The 20,080-nt window shown below is 46.3% G+C and overlaps 2 protein-coding genes and 1 pseudogene across 3 annotated transcripts; 2 read left to right on the top strand and 1 right to left on the bottom strand.

Moving 5' to 3' along the window:
- Window positions 1–233: 233 nt before the first annotated feature.
- LOC121834172 lies at window positions 234–2,326 on the bottom strand (annotated as a pseudogene).
- A 3,397-nt stretch (window positions 2,327–5,723) lies between these two features.
- LOC121834171 lies at window positions 5,724–12,682 on the top strand. The gene is made up of 4 exons (XM_042287913.1): window positions 5,724–5,865; window positions 8,844–9,040; window positions 12,295–12,617; window positions 12,662–12,682. Exons 2-4 carry the CDS (start codon window positions 8,845–8,847, stop codon window positions 12,680–12,682), a joined length of 540 nt encoding a protein of 179 aa, XP_042143847.1. The 5' UTR covers window positions 5,724–5,865; window position 8,844.
- A 105-nt stretch (window positions 12,683–12,787) lies between these two features.
- Window positions 12,788–19,757, top strand: LOC121834165 (sterile alpha motif domain-containing protein 3-like). 2 transcript variants are annotated; one of them, XR_006077113.1, is made up of 5 exons: window positions 12,788–13,226; window positions 14,395–14,458; window positions 16,612–16,749; window positions 17,650–17,771; window positions 19,578–19,757. XR_006077113.1 is itself a non-coding variant. In XM_042287908.1 (5 exons), exons 1-4 carry the CDS (start codon window positions 12,795–12,797, stop codon window positions 17,765–17,767), a joined length of 783 nt encoding a protein of 260 aa, XP_042143842.1. In that variant the 5' UTR covers window positions 12,788–12,794; the 3' UTR covers window positions 17,768–17,771; window positions 19,578–19,757. The 2 variants fall into 2 exon arrangements, 1 of the variants encoding a protein (XP_042143842.1); XM_042287908.1 differs by having other exon boundaries at window positions 16,612–16,780.
- Window positions 19,758–20,080: the final 323 nt, after the last annotated feature.

Genomic DNA, 20,080 nt, shown 5'->3' with positions numbered 1-20,080 from the left:
GGGCCACGCCGAAGTAGTAGACGTGAAGACTCCCCTCGACGCGTTTGGCACACTTGTTCTCGACCAGCGCGTCCGCGAGGAACGCGGTGCAAGCCGGCACTCGGACGTTGAAGAGGGACACGCTCGTGGGTATCTGGATGCCGTCCGTCGTCGTGAAAGCCTTTGAATTGAATTTTGACCATCGCGAAGCCTCCGTCGATCGTAAGAGGTCCAGTTGTCGATCCGTCATCGCGTCATAACTGGGTCAGGACAATGATCCTGTTACTTGCGCGCCCCCACTCGTACAACGCCAGGATGGCCTCGTTGCGGTGGGTAAAGTCGGACCCGAGTCCGGCCTGCTGTAGCACCTTCCGCAGAGCGGTTATGGTCATGTTTGCCAGCTTTGCGCCTTTTATGGGCTTCTTGTAGGACGTTGCGTAATGCGGCAAGTTATCAATCTTGTTCGAGATGACGTACCTGTTTACAACGTGACGTCTGATGTTATCGACGAGCGCGTCGCCCGTCAAGGTCACGTCCGGCACCGATAGAAAAATCTCGCCCGGACCGAAGGAGGTGGATCGCATAAAGTCCTTGACGATTCGTATGTTCTTGGTCGTCTTTACTCGCTTGTCGAATAAATATTGCCGCATGGCTTGCTTCTGGACAATCTTGTACCTGTTGATGGAGTCGTCAATGAGGCACATGCCTATTCCGGTATGTTGTACGAGTACTTTGACGACGCAAAGCGCGATGTGGCGGCCAAGAGTTTGTCGATCTCGCTCTCGTCTGCGGAAGGCTCGCTCTTGCGGATGTCGTCGTTGTTGGTCTCGTACAGCGCCAGCAGGTTCGAGAGTCTACCGTCTGCGGTGGCCGGAGAAAGGGGGGTGTCTCGAATTATTCTGACCATGGCTCTCCGAACCACGTTCTCCCTGTCGACGGCCTTGCCGCGTCTCGTGGCATAGTGCTGGCCGTTGTACATGTACACCTTGACCACGGCCGAGTCCACGTTGCTGTGCGAGCCGAGTCTCGAGACGCGGCCCAGCGCCTGAAACATGGTCGCACACTCGTAGGTGGGGAATCCACCGATGATGTGCATGTGCTTGACGTTCTTGAGCGTGTGGCCTTCGCAGAAAAAGAAATTGGTCACCATGATCACCGAGGAGGTAAAGTTGTTGTACATGTCGCGTAGCTTCGTCAGGTACCAGGCGGGGTCCCCTGGCACGACGAATATGATGGTCATGTTTTTCCAGACAAACTTTCGGGCCGTCGTTTTGCTCTCGTGCTTGCCGTTGTTCATGATGGTCAAAATGTTTTCTCTAATGTCGTAGCGGTACGAAACGACAAAGTGCTTGTCCTTGGGACGCTTCACAATCTCGTCAAAGACTCGCTTGACGACGCAGTGAATGTCGTCGCAGGTCTCCCGTTTGCAGTCGCAGCCGATTGCGGGGAAGTCGTCTTCGCTCAGAGGGTAGCGCACGTCCACCACGTTGGGCACGGTGTAACTCCCGTCGTCCCTGACCACGTGCAGAGACGTCTTGTAAATCTTTTTGAGAAACTCTTGCTTCGGAACGACCATCCGAATGCTAAAGTATCTCTCGGCGTCCTCGACCGTCTTTATGCCCCCCTGGTCGAAGGTGGTGACCCACTGGAGCAGCTCGCCTTCGAATTTTGTAAAAACCGGGGTGGCCGTGCTGCACACAAATATCCGGTCGCGAGTCTCGTGCGCCAGCTTATGGACGGTGTTGCGAGCGTGCACCTTGTAGCTCTTCTTGCGCTCGTCCACCGCTACGAGAGGTCCGGTGGTCGCGTCGCTGCCGCCCAAACATGCGTCGCTCTTGAGATTCGATCTCGAAATGAAAGTGTGAAACTCGTCTATAAAGTAGCCCACCACCTCGTCCGACTTATCGTGTTGCGACTTGCGAACCCAGCGAACAAAGTCTTTCCGGGTGAAAATCTGCACCACGCCGCTACCGGAACGGCATCCGCAAACGTCCACCGCGTAACGATCTTCCGCCGTCGTCGATAAAGACGGTGGTTTCTTGCTTAGACCGTAGTGTGGATGTGCCAGCCGCCTGTAAACTGTCTTTCGCGAAGGAGCCTTGTAGATGTCGGTCCCAAAAACTCGTTGGTATTCGCGCTCGGTGTCGGCCAGGAGCGCGGACCGGGGCACCACGACGACGACCTTTGTTATAAAACCGCTATCGAGAAGATATCTCATCACGAGGGCACCTTTCCTCGTCTTGCCGGAACCCGTCGGATAGAGCAAAAACAATTCCCGGATATAGTTGTCGCTCAGGAATGGAGCTATAATGTGATCCAGATCGTCGTTCTCGTTCGTGGCACTCATCCCGACTGAGAATGAATCTTCCGACAAACAAGTTGTTTCGCTACGCCCTTTGGGACGCCGGCACGTCGGTGGAATCGGCGGCCAGGGCGGGCGGTGTGTCGACGCAGCTGGTCGAGGCCTTTAGAGACAAATACGGCACGTTCCGGTCACTGCAATCGCTCTACGAGCTCTGTCTCGCCTATCTGGACGACTTGCTCGCAAATGGGAAGACCAGGGACGAGGAGGTGTTTATAAATTTCACGTTCGTCGTGCCCGACGCCTATCACGAGTTGTCTGCATTCGATCGGCGCCGAATCGTAAAGTGCGAACTGGACATGTACCTCACTCACGCAAAGGACAACGAGGTCATGTCCGTCGAGACATCGTCGACGTCGGTGGTGACGGTGCGATACGTCACCGAGTGGGAGGTGTTTGCCATTAAGGGGCTGCAAATTTATCGAAACTAGTATAATAAAAAATGCCGCATTCGAACCGTTATTCGTCCGTTTCGATCGCAAATACGATAGTGAGTGAATATGAGGAGGACATAAACAGCAGCATGTACCCGCAGATTCACGTCAACGACGTGTGGCGAGAGAGAGAGACTTGGAGTTTAACGAAAACGGGCACATTGTGCTCTTCAAGAACGAGACGTTCCGAGCGCTGCTCTGGAACCCCAACGTGAACGTAGAGGCCGTAGCGGACACGCCCAGGCTGCAACACATCTGCACCAAACTCCGCATGGCGTATCTGAAAGAGTGCACCGATACGGTGACCAAACGAGGCGCCACAAACACCATCATGTCCTTTATTCTGGCCATATGCAACAATTCGAGCGGAACCGACATCAACATCGACGGCTTCTCATGCCACGTCCCCTACGACTTTCAGCACCTCAACACGACCGACAAAATGAATCTGGTGGAATTTTTCTGCAAGCTGTACGGCGTGTACTGCGTGGACAGCAGATACATTACCAGTGTCGGCGAGATGACGGACCCGGACTTTGTCGTCGGAGACTTTGTGGACAACTGGGAGGTGTTTATGCTAAAGACGTACCGGATCCTTCAGACAAAGACCAACATCAAGGCCGTGCCTCCAAAAATTGAAGGGGAGGTCACTGCCACCGAATGGAACCACAAGACCAGAGCTCCGTTCATCGATCAGAAGACTCGTCTCGTTACCTGGTACGATACGTACGGTCGCAAGATGCAACGCGTTAGAGACAAGACGTGGCTCGTGTCTCCGATGGACGCCGAATACGCCATGCCCCACGTATTTGAAAACACCTTCGGTTCGATCCCATACGAGATGCTCATCGATCCCAACAGCGCCGAGTCGACGCCTGCCAAATCCGTGGAGGTCGACGACAACGGGAATCCCGTCGACGACAAATCCAGTCCTCCCCCGGCGGAACCCGACGACAATGGCCGCGACGGCGTGTCCTGGCTCATTGGTAGCATGCTGTCCGGCAGCGCACTCGGAGCGATGGTAATTTACGGATACCGCAAACGTTGATCGATAATAAAGACAAAGACGAGAAGTTTCAAAGAGTGTAAATTTATTTAGCCACGAGAGATTGCATGTACATGTGATAAACGGCAACCCCAAAAACGCTGAGCATGATGACTATCAGGCACGACGAGGCTTGCAATAGGCCCGACTGACGGATTGAACACTCTGGTTTCATGACCGCCGAGGATATCGGTGCAATCAACATAAAGAAAAGACCTCCGATGCAAAGTATGGTACCGAGTACGCCTCGAAACATGTAGTTGCCGTCGGTGAGGCCGTGCATTACTCCGGCGACCCAACCGGTATAACCCAGGATGCAAAAGATCCAAAAGAGCAACTTCATGCGGGCGTAGTAGCGTTCCTTTTCCATCTTGCTCGCAGACACTTCGTCTCTTCCCTTCTTGGATTTCTTGTTCTTTGCGGCCTCGAAGGCTCTCATGAGCGAGTTTTGCTTTTCGTCGCTCTTGCTAGACCTCGGAACGCTCCTGCTCGGGTCTTGACGGCGGTCGTACCGATCGTTCGTCGAAGCGGACATTTTTATTTACCAATGGAACCAAAGATCGTGTCTCTCGGGCGCTACGCTCGCTCGCCGACCGTACGTATCGGCCATGTGCTTGATGGCCACCTGTTCGTGGTAAGGGTAGCGCTCCTCGCCAGCGACGGCGTCGTAGCCCGACGGCAATTTACTGTACGGTTTGGTTTTGTCCGCCAGCAAGGCGCTCCTCCTTTGCAAGACATCTCGCGAAACGCACGACCTAAATAGGTAACATCCCAACAAGAAGCTGGCTACCGTCGAAAGAAGCGCCACGGGGACTGTGCTCATGATTATTTTGTTATTGAATACAAAAATGACGACCGTACGTATCGGTTTAATGATTGCGCTACTCGTGGCGCCGTCGTTGGTGGCCTCCAAATCAAACGCCAATAAAAAATTGCCCTACTGCCAGAGTCTGCTCAAGGTCGCTAACGTTCGTTCAAAGATACTCAAAGTGAACAAGACGAGTTACGCCGTACTGTACACGTGCGACAAGAACGACACTCTGTACGGCGGACCGCCCCTAGTGTATACTGTCAAAAGCCAAAGAAAGATGGTGGATGACGCATCGGGCGAGAAGCGCCAGTGCCTCTCGGTGAGCAACGAATACGCCGAGTGGCTACCTGCTCTCATCGGAATCGTAGGACTCCTCGGCCTCGGCGGCGGAGGTGCTCTATGCTATAAACAGTACAAGGGGTAATTGTTAAATAAAATAATAACGATGCGTATTCTCGTCCTCGTAACTTTATGTAGTTCCATAGTGTTGGCGCGCTACGACTTGAGCGCCGACATACGCAATTCCGTAAACGACCCATACTACGGGAGCCCGCAGTTGATATACACCTACGTGATCAAGAACGACGAAGCTATCAGCACGCTCACCAACCGCGAACTGGCTGCCGTGGTGAAACTCACCGCCGAACTCTTGAACGGCCACATCTTTTGCGGCTCCAATCTTCGAGTCATGGAATACAATTCGTCTCTCGACGCTCTGCCCGACAGGCGGAACCAGCTACACACACTGTAAAAAATGACCGTGAAATAAACAGTCACCTGACCGTGAACGTCACGGGGCGCCCACCGTAAAAAAAAATACGGTATGTTGACAATGTTTTTCGAGTGAAAAGAGTACGGCGACGGAGGAAAGAAGAGGAGCGAGAGAAGGTACGGCGACGGAAGGAAAGAAGCGGAACGCCCCAAGCGAGGCGCGCTACACACTCCGCACCACGCTCCAGACACACGCACGGGACGCACGTGATGTGTTGGAGGCCTTCTGCGCCTGCGTCGTCGGGCTGCTCTCCAGTTCGCGGCTCGCGCCTTGACCCTCGCCCACAGCCCTCCCCATCGCGCTTTCGCGCCGTTCCCAACGTCGGGTCGCCATCTTTTGTTTCCCGAAGGAAGAAAACAAAGCGAGGAAAGTTTGCGGTAGGGAGCACGACCGTGGCTACCAAGACGGCTGACGGCGCAGTACCCGAGGCGTTTGGCGGGCCCGATAGTAAACGAACATAACGTGAGTATCATTTTGAATATGAATGTGGCAAGCACGATCCGATTCTGAGAAAATTAATGACCGTGGCCGGCAAGATCGAGAAAGAGCCGGCACCGACAAACCGGCAGCACGTGCGTTGACGGAGTGCATCGCTGGCCGGCTGGCGATCGTCGTTCGCGCTCCTTTTCGGGAAGGGAGCACAAGCGATTGAGAACCAGCCAAAGATAGCTTCAGATTAATACTGCACATTCTCGCGATTTGTCGGTCTTAGCTCTTCTCTCTCGCTTTAGTGAGGCGTCGGCTTGAACAACCATGTTTGTTTGCCGTGTCTGTTCAAAGGGGTCAACCACGTTGGTCGAATATGTGCGTCATTATGACAGCCACGAGTTCGGAGCGCGGCAGATTCCATGTATACACGCAACTTGTTGTTTGCAGTTCACTACTTATGTAGGGCTCAGATGTCACATCTTACGGTTTCATAAAGGTCAACTGCGCGCGAGTGGACCTCGGCTCGATTTAACGGGTGACGTAAACTTAAAGTGCGGCGTGCACGGATGCGTTCGCGAGTGCTCGAGTAGGGCTCAGATAGTAACTCATCTTAGAGAGCACATCGACAACGGGCAGTCAGTCAGTTGCCCGTATTTTAGCTGTGACAAGTCGTTCACTGCGAAACCTACGTTTGCGTCTCACCTATCAAGAAAACATGTAAAATCAGCCCAACAAGCGAGCGGTTCTTCTGAGCAACAGGCAAGCGCCTTAGGCGCAACCAGTTCTTCAGGGCAACAGGCAAACGTGTTAGTTGCAACCGGTTGTCAGAGCAGTGCTTCTCCAAAAGATGCAAGCATGGAGGGTGCTAACTCTGTAGGTGGCACCCCTCAGTTTTCACCGTCTCCAAGTGAGTTAAAAGAGTGTGTCGAGTACGATCTGGCTCTCTTTTACCTAAAGCTAGAATCTAAGTACTGCTTACCTGCTTCCACAGTTCAGCATTTGTGGCAAGAAATCGAAAACCTGCATGGCTCGAGTAAGCAGTGCATGTTTAAAGCCTTGCATGACAAGTTGGAGGAACGCCTGGGGACGGCTGATGCTAAAGAAATTGTTGCGGATGCAAACAGCCACGATGTATTCAGCAGTCTGAATGCTACCGTGTTCAATAGTGAACACAAAAGAAGAGCCTACTTTAAACAAAAGTTTTCATACGTCCAGCCAGTGCAGATTTATCTTGGGCGTGACGGAAACAAGAGAGATCGCTCATTTCAATATGTGCCAGTACTGGAAAGCTTAAAAAGCCTACTGCAGGATGGTTCGCTTGCTGACTGCATTCTTAACACGTCTTTAGATGACAGGGACGCGAGCTACATGCAAGACATATCAGACGGTTCAGCCTACAAATCAAATCCTCTCTTTAGTACTGGGCTGCCAACATTTAAGCTACTGCTGTATCAGGACGCTTTTGAGGTTGTGAATCCTTTGGGATCCGCAAGGAAGAAGCACAAACTTGTTGGTGTCTACTTCACTCTTGCAAATTTCAAAAAACACAGGAGATCTACCAGAGATCACATTCAGCTGGCTCTTCTTTTTGCTGAGAAAGACATCAAAACTTTTGGAATCGAAAAAATTTTTTCTCTTCTTTTACGTGACCTGCTCGATCTCGAATTGAACGGAATTCTTTTCGATGGTGTGCACGTCAAGGGGACAGTCGTATGTATCCTCGGAGATAACTTGGGATCTCACTTTATCGGGGGCTTCACCGAAAACTTCAGTTCCTCCACTTTCATTTGCCGCTATTGCCTACTCACACGAAAAGAGTTCAGAGAGGATCCGTGTCGGCTTGGTGAAAAAAGGACTGCAGAAAAGTATGATTTGGCAGTTCAGGAGGTTGAAGAGACTGGGTCGTCTGTTGAAGGGGTGAAATCAAACAGCCCATTTAACAGTCTGACATTCTTTCATGTATGTGATGCGGGACTTCCTCCTTGCATAGCACATGACCTTTTTGAAGGTGTTGTTTCATACGACCTTCTCCTTTTCATAAAGCACTTTACAGAGACATGCGAGTGGTTCTCATTGAAATACCTGAACTTCAGGATAGCATCTTTCAAGTTCTTGGGCTCTGACACAACTAGCAAACCCTGTGAAGTAAACATAAAAGGAAATAAGTTAGTTGGTGAAGCTGTTAAAACATGGAATTTGCTGCGCCTGCTTCCTGTTTGTTAGCCATAAAGTTGACACTAAAGATCCCATCTGGTGCCTCTACCTTACCTTAAGGAAGGTGGTTGACATTATCTGCGCTCCCAAAGTAAATGAAGAAATGGTTGCCTACTTGCATGTGCTAGTTGAAGAGTACCTTGCAGACCGCAAAGAGTTATTTCCTATGGCACCTCTGAAACCAAAGCACCACTACCTGCTTCACTACTCCACGCTCATCACACAGCTTGGTCCACTAATAAACCTGTGGACGTTGAGGTTTGAAAGCAAACACTCATTTTTCAAAAATTGTGTGAGACGCCTGCAAAATTTCAAGGCACTGAACAAAACCCTTTCTGAACGACACCAGCTGTTGCAGGCATACCTGCACTCAGGCATTTTTCGATCCTGACATTGTAATGAAGGCAGGAATGCCTTTTCTAATTTCAACTTACTCGGAAGCTCTCCAGAAATGCTTAGGCAGTTTTAACTTCACGTCAGAAGACACCATGGTTACAAATGAGGTTTCATACAAAGGGACATCCTACTCATTTGGTGCCTTTGTACCTACCTGCATGGACAATGAGTTGTGCTTTGGTGAAATAATGTTGCTGTTAATTCATAACAGAAATAATCTCTTCACTACTGTGAAAGTTTATAGCACAACATATTTGCCACATTTGCATTCATATGCAGTGCATGCATCAGAGCAGTTTGCATGCATGCACATTGATCAACTAACGGATTATTACCCACTACCTGCGTATAAGGTACAGAATGCAATGATGATCATCCCAAAACACTGGGTTCCTTCGTAGGATGCAGGCCGTCAAAGAACAAATAATTGCGGCCTTGCCAAACCTGACCTCGGGTGAGGTTGAGAGCGTCCTCAACAAATTTATGAGCCTTGGCGTAGAGTGCCCAAGTGACCTCAACTTTCTGACTGAGGGAGACCTCGCAAGCATACTCAAACCAATCCAAGCCAGGAAACTCGTCGCCTACCTCAAGCCACAGAGTAAGTACAATATTTTTTCTACTCAGACTATTACTGGCAATTATATTATGTATTGCAGAGCATATTATGCTCTGCAATACATTATAGTATATAGGGTTCTGTGTTTTTGGAGTTTATCTTTTTTTTTTAATTTGGAAAATGTTTTTCGAAGTTTTATTTTTATTAAAAATTCAATGTTTTTTTTTGTTTTTTTTTCAGTCTTCAATTTTACAATATTTTGATATTAATTTCACAGTATTTAATCAGAAAAATTACAACAAGAATAAATAATAGTCAGTGAAAGAAACATCAAAGAACGCTGACAGAAATTTTTATTGTATAAAATATTTAAATAGAGCACTGCCCTGCAGTTCAAAACTTGGATGTATTACAAACAAGCCTGATGTAATAAACACAAGCATACAGTGTTTGTATTTTAGTGTAAGTGCTTCTGTCCCCAAAACGTATCCTCACTATCACAGATACTACACGAATGTGCTGTAAACCGGGTGCAGGGGAGAATGTTAAAACTTCAGCTTCTCGCAGCCACTCCTCCCATGAAATCGACGGGAACATAACACCCACTGTGACAGAAAAAAGGCCGCCCTTACTTCCTGTAGAAATCAGAAATGGTACAGTCTAAACTTAAGACAAGGAAAACCGCTAATAGAGTCGGATGCTTAGCTCCTCCTGTCGTCACCGAAAAATACATTATCCTCGTCAACGTCACGCATCTCCTCAAGGCTAGTGGCCTTTCGCATTGATCAGGCATAGGCAAAATAACTAAGATTTGTTTGCCATCGTGACCTCCAAAATCAGCGTTTTTCAGAAAAAATCCGAATTGACAAAAAAGCTTTATAAAAAGTTTTAGCTGCGAGCGTTTTTTGGGTTTTATTAAATTCATTCGAAAACATGGAACCCTAATTATATATGAACAAGGCTGAAGGGCTTATTTGCTCAAAGTGCAGTTAAGTCGGACCACAATTAATATGTACCCAAGTCTTTGGTAGGTGCCAAAAGTACCTACTCAACTCCAACACACGGCTGGATGCACATTAGCTGCTGGACACAAGGTTGCATTCCCTTGTGAGGATCAACCTATTTGCTGACATACTATCATTCTTGTGACACAAACTCTCAGATTTTACTTTACTCACATCTTAGTACTTCCTGCTGCTCATTTTCCAATCTCCCAACAAATCAATTAGCTGGCCGGTCAACTTTTCCACTATCTGGAAACAAAAGTATTGCAGATGTGCCAACACCGAATGGCACCAGACGCCAAACACAATCGACGCCTAAATAAACAGACAGCATTTTCGGACATACTGTGGTTGTGACAAGTGAGAGCCTGTGTTCCGCAGGTAGTTTAATCCAGATTAACAAGTTTGGCGACAATTAACTGCAGCAGCGAATCATGTTCGGTGAACTTGTGGGAGAGCAGCTTTCTCGTCGAAACATTCTGGTTATGCTTGAAGGGGTTATGAAACGCTTTTCCAACTTTTTCCTGTTTAGCTTTCCTCCTCAACTCATAAATAGCGCATTGTACCAAACAGTTAAAGAAGACGAACAGGGGGTGTCCCCTCTTGCTCGCACTCTCGTTTGTGTTATCCCGGACATATCCATTCTTCCGCTAGAAGATTAGCCCGTCGCTCAAAATTCAGACAAAAGTTGCTTTCCCCACCCCGTTCATTCCGAAGCTGACAGTGCTGTTGAAGCTATGTGCTCCTTGGGCCAGCCACACTTGCCACGTGAGCGTGTCAAATGTGGCTGCAGAGAATGAAGTCAGGTGATGAAAGGGAGGCGGCTGATTGGTCCGGCAAGCACGTAGCTTCCACCACAATGTCAGCTTAGAGGTGAAGGGAATAAGTGAGGTCCGGTTGCGGGTGACGTCAGTTTGGACCCGATGACACGCTTTTGGGACCGCGGACGTATCACAGTGAAAAGGCACAGAGGTTGCGAAGGGGAGGAGGTACGAAATAGTCCGCTCTGTTTTCAAATTTTCGCACTGAAAGTCAGGCTTTTGACTTTCTACTTTTTTTCTTTTGGTCCACTGAACGATGTGCTATTAGTAAAATTCCAATCTAAAATGATTTATCCCAACCCAAAAATCGTTTCATGGGTCCTTTAAAGGAGCTGTGCAACAATTTCAGGTCTTTCTTAAATAATTATGGAAGTTGATGCCTGACACTTCTGAAGTGAACTACAGAAAACAGATTTTGCCTGGATACCCCAGTTTTATTTTAAAAAATGAAAAAGATCCAGGTTTCTGCCGCCTCTCAACTCGTACGTCGTCTTCCAGGTCACGTGCGCAGTGACGTTGATGGGGTAGGTGCGGGGTTCCGGAAAAGTTCTCTCTTTACAGTTGTCAGTGAGAAGCGAGAACTCATCCGCTCGCGACCACGTGCTGGCGGGCGCAGCGCGAACACTATGGTGAAAGGAGGAAAGTCTCATCCGGGTCCCGCCATACCTGACCGGCTCTGTCCCCCTCCGCCTCCGGCTTCTGGCGGCTGTTCGCGGGAGCAGATAGAGCTCACGGTTCTGTGGACCTAGGATAGATTGTGCCACTAAAACTCCGTATAATAAAAGTTTTGTCGATGATACCAGGTTTTTGACGCATTTATATATATGTTGGAACGCCAAGATTTATAAAAAAAGTTACCTTTTATCGAGCAGGTATTCGCACAACTTGCTATCTTTTTACAAGGTTCCCCATTGACGTCATGCCGCGTGTTTCTCATGGCCGCCGCTCGCGGCTGCAGGTCGGTGAATATTCTAAGTTTTGCCTCGCTATCATGCGGCGGAATCGCAACATTTCGATGAAAGATGTGTTTTCTGTCATTTGTGACAAGGTGAATATCAAAAGTAAAAGATCCCAATTCTTCCAACGTTAAAATCGTTGCACAGCTCCTTTAAAAGCCCAGGACACCAAAATTCAGAGGTCGGCATTTTAGGTCACCCTCACTCACCCTCAGAGCCACACTCACCTAAGCCCCTCACTCACCCTCACAGCTACATTCACCTTCAGCACTTCACTCACCCTCATCCTCACAGTCACACTCACCTTCAGTTCTTCACTCACCCTCACTGAACCTCACGGCCCTCACACCCCTCACACACTCATGGCCCTCACGCCACTCACCGCCCTCATGCCCCTCACTGCCCTCACGGCCTTCACGCACTCATAGCCCTCACGCCACTCACCGCCCTCGCACCCCTCACGCACTCACCGCACTAATATTCTAAACTTCCTGTTTTCTTAATCCTTTATGTAGATGTCTCCGACAGCAAAACTCCAGAACAGTTTGGGGCTACCTCTTCTGAAGCCAGCACCTCATCAAAAACAAGTTACCATGTCGACTCAACCTGGGCAAACAATTTTGACATACAGTGGAAGGAGATGCCGCCAAGGCTACAACAGGCCCTAAAGGAAAACAAACGGCCTTTGCCCAAAGATCGCAGGGAAATGGTCAGACTCATCATAAAGACGTCAATGGAAATGTGCCCACGGCCACTGAGGAAACAGCTGGACATCATTGCAAAAAAAGTGGTGGACCAGTACCCATTGTCTTTCAAAGATGTCTTGGATGGAACAGTGGTTGGAACAGGACATGATTCTCTCCTGAACCAGCTTCTTGCCAGGGTGGAAAACGTGAGACGTGAAGACACGGAAAAGATAGCAGTGCCGACGCACACAAATCGAAAACAGAGGAAAGAGCGTAGCTACGGGTGTCAGAGCAGTTCCCCAGGTTACACAATTGAGGAAGAGCTGGAAATGAACAGCGACAAAGAGAGATTGCAGGCAATGTTTCGTGAAAGGTCGGCCAACACCGATGAAGTCCTTAAGCTCATGCGATCAACATATCCATTGCAACGTAGGGACATTAACTCTGAAGTGATGCCAATGAGAGAACTGTTGTGTGCATGGCCCTTCTTGTTCGTCCCTTCTGGTCTCTTCTGTCACTTTAGTGCCCTATGCAGTTTTGATATTCAAGACAGACTAAGGGAGTCGCTGCAAAAGAAGAAGGATGTAGTTCTCAAACTAATGAGACTGGACAAGAGGACAGAAAATGAGTATACCAAGCTAATGGAAGACATTGCAAAAGCTGGAGACAATGCAAGTCCAGAAGCTGGGTGCTTGGCACTGATGATACTACTTGTGACATGGTTCGGCGAAGAGAGGGACTGCCTCATTCTGAGGAAAGATGTGAGTGGTAGCATTTTATTTTCAAGCCTGATCTACTCCAGGTCAGAGTTCCTGCTAGCACTGCACCCAAAATGTAGTAAAGCATTTGTTGCTTTTCTCGTTGCATACAGCTATTTTGAGAGCTTAATCATTTTGACAGTATCTACAATCTTAAGCACTCTTGACTTCTTGGACCATTTCTTCTTGCCTTTGCACAATAACCTAAAGTTGTTACCTGCCAATGCATGTTGCATTAAACCTAATTTCTTTCCTAAAGCAAATTGCTAAGCACTGAATGCTATCCACAATGGCACATTGTCAGAGTTTGTGGTTTTGCGAGGAGGAATATCTGATTAAAAATTGTTTAACCACATCCATGACAATTTATCATTCCTAAGTCCAGAATGTCTTAAAAAAACCACTAAAACAAATTTTTTTAAACAGCGTGGTTAGGGCACATGTGTCAAAAAAGTAATTTTACGCAAAAAGAAAAAAATATTCTTTAGAGCAATATTGATGGCGTGAGACGCAATTTATTTGATAGTCACCTCCTTTCCACTCGCTTTTTCTCGGCATTTCAGGCACGTGAAGGAGAGGTGGATCGGCTTTGCATTTTATTTTTTAAGCCTCGACAATGAGGTGGAGAGAGTGTATGACCATCTCGTTGAGGTGGAAAGAATGTATGACCATTTCACGATGTCATGAACTTTGCGCACAGAAATTAAAATAAATATCACGCGATAAATATTGCTCTAAACATATTTTCGCATGAATTTATATTGTTGACGTGCGTGTCCCAACCAGACTGTATAAAAACAAATGTGTCAGAGCAGTTCCCCAGATTAAACACCTGAGGAAGAGCTGGAGATGAACAGAGACAAAGAGAGATTGCAGGCAATGTTTCGTGAAAAGCCAGCCAACACCGATGAATTCCTTATGCTCATGCGTTCAACATATTCATTGCAACGTAGAGACATTAACTCCGAAGCTATCCCAGTGAGGAAACTTGTGTGCATAGACTCCGAAGCTATCCCAGTGAGGGAACTTGTGTGCATGGCCCTTCTTGTTCGTCCCTTCTGGTCTCTTCTGTCATTTTAGTGCCCAATGTTTTCAGTGGCCTTGTAAGAATTAGTGGTTGTGGAAGCGGGGATTTGTTTTAACATAACCATGCGTCTTTCAATTTTTACAGCCATTTCTAACTGCTGCTGAAGTCGAGGAGGACCTGCCAATTTCTCCTTGCATTATAGCACTGGGTATGTTTATGAATAGATTGTATCATTATATGTACTACAAATTAGCCCTGTCCCTGAACTAAGTTCCAGAAGTTCAAGTTCTAATGTTACAACTTGTTATTAATGCAGAAGTAGAATATAAATAAAAATGGTGTTTGGCGTTTTTGGTTTAAAGCAGTAAAAGTGGCAACTTAATTTTTGTAAATTCAGTTTTAAACGAGAAAGGTCAGTACTTCAGGCCACTATGGCAAGCCAAGAGGAGACGGGATATGTCGTCGCACTTGACTGAGTAGTCGACTATCTCACCTACGTAACTGTGAAGTGTTCTGTTGGTGGAGGGTCTGCAGGACAATACTCTTTAGGGAGTACTTGGGTTTGTCGTGGATGCAATCTGCATTCATTTTGTGGCTCAGTCCTTGTGCATCAAGTTGGTGTCGTCTTCTAAAAGCCAGATTTGGAGTTTTTTGTTGTTTGTCACGCCCTTTGATTTCCACTGTTTCTTTTTTATGGGGAGGGGAGCTGTTTTAACACCTCCTCAAGCTTCTCTCTGGTTAGTGGGAAGCAGTTTTGATAATCCTATAAATATGAAGAGCAGAAAAGTGCCAATAGTTACGCTTGTGAATTTCACAGTTTAGAATTTGTCGTCATCCTTACAAAGTGCTAACTAAGGTTATGTTTGTCATGTCAGGAATTATTGCTGCGGATATATAATTCAGATATCTGTCTAATGTACTGCGTTTTGGAGCGACCTCATTCAAAAATGGAAGTAGTCGATGTGTATTCACCAAAAAAAAACCGGTAAGCTTTCATTTCTAAAAATGTTTGCCGATAAAATTGAAAATGTATGTCCGATCTTGGAATACGCGGGGTGCGTATGGGACCCATACAGGAAGCAGCAGGTTGCGCAAATTGAACGGATACAGAATCTGGCACTTCGGTTTTTTTTCTGAGTATAGGCGCACAGAGTTAGTTACGGCAATGAGAAATGAAGTGCGGCTAGATTGTTTAGAGAAAAGAAGGAAAGTGTGTAGATTAAAGGAATTATACGCGGTTGCTAATAATGGCTTGACAAAGATTAATTCTGAAGTGTACATTTTTGCCTTCAACATCACGCTCCAAAAGAACAAGCAATACTAAAGCAATTGAACCCTACCAGTACAGAAATGATGTATTTAAATACTCTTTCTTTTGTCGGACTATTATTGAGTGAACACCCTGCCTGAGCAAGTTGTCAATTGTTGTAGTCCTCAATTATTTGAAGCACAGCTGAATCAATTGTTTGGTTAAATTTTGCATGTGGAAATGTTTTTGAGCATGCGTGGGTTGCTGCAACCTACCTGCACTCGCCTCATACGGTGAGTGCATGATTGAGTTATTTCTGTGTGTTGTTTTTTCCCCTCCTGTGTGGAACGACAGGTCCACAGTATTTCAAATAAATAAATAGATAAATTTCCAAATAAAAGCCAAAAGAAGTATGTCAAATCCTAGAACAATAAAAACCTAAAAACACTGATAACTAAATATAAAGCAGGTCTCAGAGTTTAAATCAAATACAAATCATTTAAAGTGTTTCACATGTCTGTCGGACAATTCATGAAATCTACAATGGCTACCTATAGCCCATAGCGACAACACACGTTTCCGAAGTTGCTAGAAGTGACAAATCATTCTATTTCTTTGCAACCAATAGAAGTATGTGCTAGATGTAACGATACAGCGAGTATCCATGCGAATGCGGTGGTCATGTGCAACTGGGGAGGGAGAGGGCCTTCGAGGTTCCTGTTCAGTTTTGGTGGCACATGTCTCCCCTCCACTAACCAGTGAACATCTGCCTAGGTGCCTTCACAGGCCATCCTCTCCCTTTCTGGAGTAGAATTCTGACTGGCCTACACTCAAGCAAGCTCACTCATAGTGGAGGGAAGGCAAATCGAGCCAAGGATCTCATCTCCTGTCGGCAAAAAGTAATGTTGGAAGTGTTTCGAATGTGGGGGGGAGACCGGCAGTGAGGGTGGGAGGGACGAAGCTGCGCCCCTTCCCTTCTCCCATTTTGTTTTTACAATTATTTGAAATGTCCACGATCTGGAGGTGCAGCCCAGCCCCATTGTTCCAATGCCTTGTCAGCAACTCTACTTATCTGAATGTTTACTATTTTCTCATTTTTTAAACTTTTGTAGGGGATGATCTGTGGACTGCCCACGAGTACGCACTCAGCATTGATGGCAGGCTCATGGTTCAGAAGATACCAGACGTCCCTACGGCATGGGCTGCACTCTTCGCGAGTCACTATTGCTTTAACATCTGCTACGCTGAAGGCCTGTCATCGACCCTCGAGTTCCTTCAGAGGTAATTTCCTGTTCTGTGATTTTGGTATATGTATGTGGATGCCTAGTAGGACTCCATACTTTTTATCTATATCATTTCCAGGCTTATTGTTCCTATCGAAATAAAGCAAACACCTTGCACATTTACTGTCATGAAAGACATAGAGCCACAGTTGGTACCTTCTTTCTCATTTGTGAAATAGAAGAGCACATATCTCGCTGATTGGAAGGCTGTCCCAATTGCTTCCGCCAGCTCCAAACAACTATAGCTCCCACATCCTGCACCAATGCTGCACTTTTTATTGAAATTGCACCCGAGCAGAGTCCACAGATCGAGCAGTCAAACAGCTTCAATTGCATGTATGCATAGGCCAGTGGTCTTGGTATTTCATCAGGCAGCTGGACTGCATTGTAATAACAAAGCTCAGAAATCAATTTTAGGGAAACATTTAAGCACAAAGCTAACACTACCTCAACCTGGCATGTAAAGGTGAAATAAACAAGAAAATAAAAAAATAGAGCTTATCTTTCAAACTGATTTGCCCCTTCTGACCATTACATGTCATTTTAACGTGCCCATCTACAACGAAACAACTCCAGCAATATTGCATATTTTGATATGCTCCCGCTTCTCAGTGTTTGGTCCCACCTATTATAACTTGTGGGTCCTCAGGTTAGGAGAGCTGCAATAGAGGGGCATGAAGAGATGCATGCGGCTCACGAGCCGCAGTTTGTCCCCTCCTGATATTCTCTTTACTAAATATTTTACTTTCTTCTAGTCTCTCCCTTCGGTCATGTATACATATGTGACACATATGACTAAATTGACTAACTTTTCAGGTTACCAACTTGGATGAAATGTTTCTTTCATGGCACTGATGCTTATTGCAGAGGTTTCCTGAGCATGAACCCTGACCGTGGCACCAGAGCCAAGCGCTCCAAGTCGGAAGTGAACAAGAAAGTACTTAACCTGGTCAAGAAAATAGCAGAGCTGGAGTGGAATGTGTGAGGCTGTAAGTATGATTCACTACAGTGTTCACTTAATAAATGGGAAGTGGACATGAGACTTATTTTGAAGAGAAGCAGAAGAAGGTGAAATAATTCAATGAGCGTAAGAGTCCACTGTCACTAGAGAGGAAGAATAATTCTCAGAGATAGATAGATGCAGGGATACATTTACCACTAACGAAGAGTATGTGAAGGTTTTGTAACAGACCACTTAGCAAACTACAAGCATTACTCACTGGTATAGTGTGTTTTTCTGCCAGTGATGGATTTACAAAAAAAAAATGCTCTCACTTCAATTTTTGCAAAAAAAAAAAAAAATATTGAATTTGGCGCTTGATTAGTACTTCTCGTGAGTCGGCCCCTTTATCAAATTATCTCTGCTGGATATCAAAACAATGATATCACACAGCTTATTTTAGAGCAAAATTTCCGGCTGTAGACAGGTACCTGGAAAGGTTAGTTCGTGAAATATTAAAGGCAATTTTGCAACTGTTACCCGTCTGGGAGGGGATGTGATGAGGTAGTTCACAATAATGGTTCTTCATTGATTCTGGCGAATGAGTGTTCGCCATCATTGTTCGCAGAGTCCCACCCAGCTTGTCACCATTCTGGGAATAATGGGATCACATAACCATCGCCAGTGTGTGGTCACCTGATCATACTGCAAATAGTGAATCGGTCATAGTCAGATGGTCACATAACCACACACACCATACATCTGAGTGAGCCCAACACATTCTGACCTTTCATAGCTTTTGTGAGCATAATCAAGCTTGCCTAAATTTTTTCTTACATTGTTGTGATACTGCTCATGCCTACATTTCGCCACACATTACTTCATCCCATTATTATAGAAAGCAGTGAATAAGACCCTGCTTCATGGCTGGACCATCAGAGTGGGCTTGAGCAAATTGTCAAAATTTATTGCTGCTCTGGGCAATATACTATTCAATTTTACTTTTGTATAATTGATGCTGTGCTTTCAAGTTTGGGAATTTTCGGCATTATGTGTGGTCTGTCCAATCTAGTTAGCCACCACCATTGGGCGCACTCTTAACCATACACTTGTGCACCACAAAGAGGTGGTACCCACAGGTTTCACACTGATTCTGCATATCTCGTCTCGCTGTAGCAGAGGCTCATGCTTGGGAAGGAAAGTTGTCATTTAAACATATGGTCCACATGTCTTTGAATAGACAGGGAAGTTGAGAAATGATAATCTGAAAATTCTAAGTTGGTGTAAGATTTCAAAAACCAAGTCGTTTGCTAGTACAGGGTCTCCTAAAAAGTTCACGCACTAACATGGCCCGCAAATTTGAACATGTATATTATTTAGTGCATGGATTAAATGATGGAGATGTTAGTATTGTTGATAACAGTGCGGACATATCAAGTAGTAATATTCCTTGAACGGATATATTACTAGTTAATTTAACATGTTAGAATAAACATAAAAATCTTTGTTAAATGCAATTGTTGTGAATAACTATATTACAGAATTTTTTACCCTGAACTCGACACTAGTGGTAACACAGGGGTGGGAAAGGAAAGCAGGCATTGTCTTCTAGTTTTGACAGGCAAACAGATGTATCTTAATGTAGTATTCATAACAGAATGAATAGGAAGTGTGCTTTCAAAATCCAAAACTTCCTTTTGTTGCTTAAAAATATATTTTTGGCTGGCCCAGAAGGTGCTCCGAAATTACTCTGACCGTTTACATCACATCAGCACTAGCTTGGAGTTACTTTCCTTGATTTTTTCAGTCTGTGGTTTTCTACTCATTCTGTTCTGTTTGAATATGTCTGTTGAAGGTCGGTCATCTTATGTGGGAACGAGGCATGCGACATGGGGCTCGGGCTCATTCAACGCAAGGTCTTGGCACCAGGAAGATTTCAGCAGCCATAAGCAATGGCACTTGGGTCTAAATTTGGTGAGTATGATAATGATCGAGCACCCAGCTGCTTGTGTGAAAAAAAAAAGGGGGGGACACTTATGCTCGGCCTTAATGTATGACACGATGGCGGGAGGGCAGGGGGTGGAGGAGGAGAAGGGAGGTGGGGGCAAGGGCAGGGAGGGCAGCAGTGGGGAGGGGGGGGGGGAATCCTATGATCCCTTGCATGCACAAGGGATCGTGGCGCAAAACATTGAGGGGTTTCTCGACATGCCGACGCTGGACGCCGGTTCTTTTGCTGCATTAACACTATTGGGTTGAAACATAACTTACCTAGCCTCACTTAAAACTCAAGCATAGCTTTACTACGCTGCCTATAATTACATGAAAAAATGTCTATGTGATGCTAGAAATGAGACATGG

Source organism: Ixodes scapularis, unplaced genomic scaffold, assembly GCF_016920785.2.
Source record: "Ixodes scapularis isolate PalLabHiFi unplaced genomic scaffold, ASM1692078v2 ptg000597l_1___fragment_1__unscaffolded, whole genome shotgun sequence".
NCBI classification, from domain to species: domain Eukaryota; kingdom Metazoa; phylum Arthropoda; class Arachnida; order Ixodida; family Ixodidae; genus Ixodes; species Ixodes scapularis.
The sequence above is the reverse complement of the archived record's forward strand: the minus strand, read 5'-3'. Positions and strand labels throughout refer to the sequence as shown.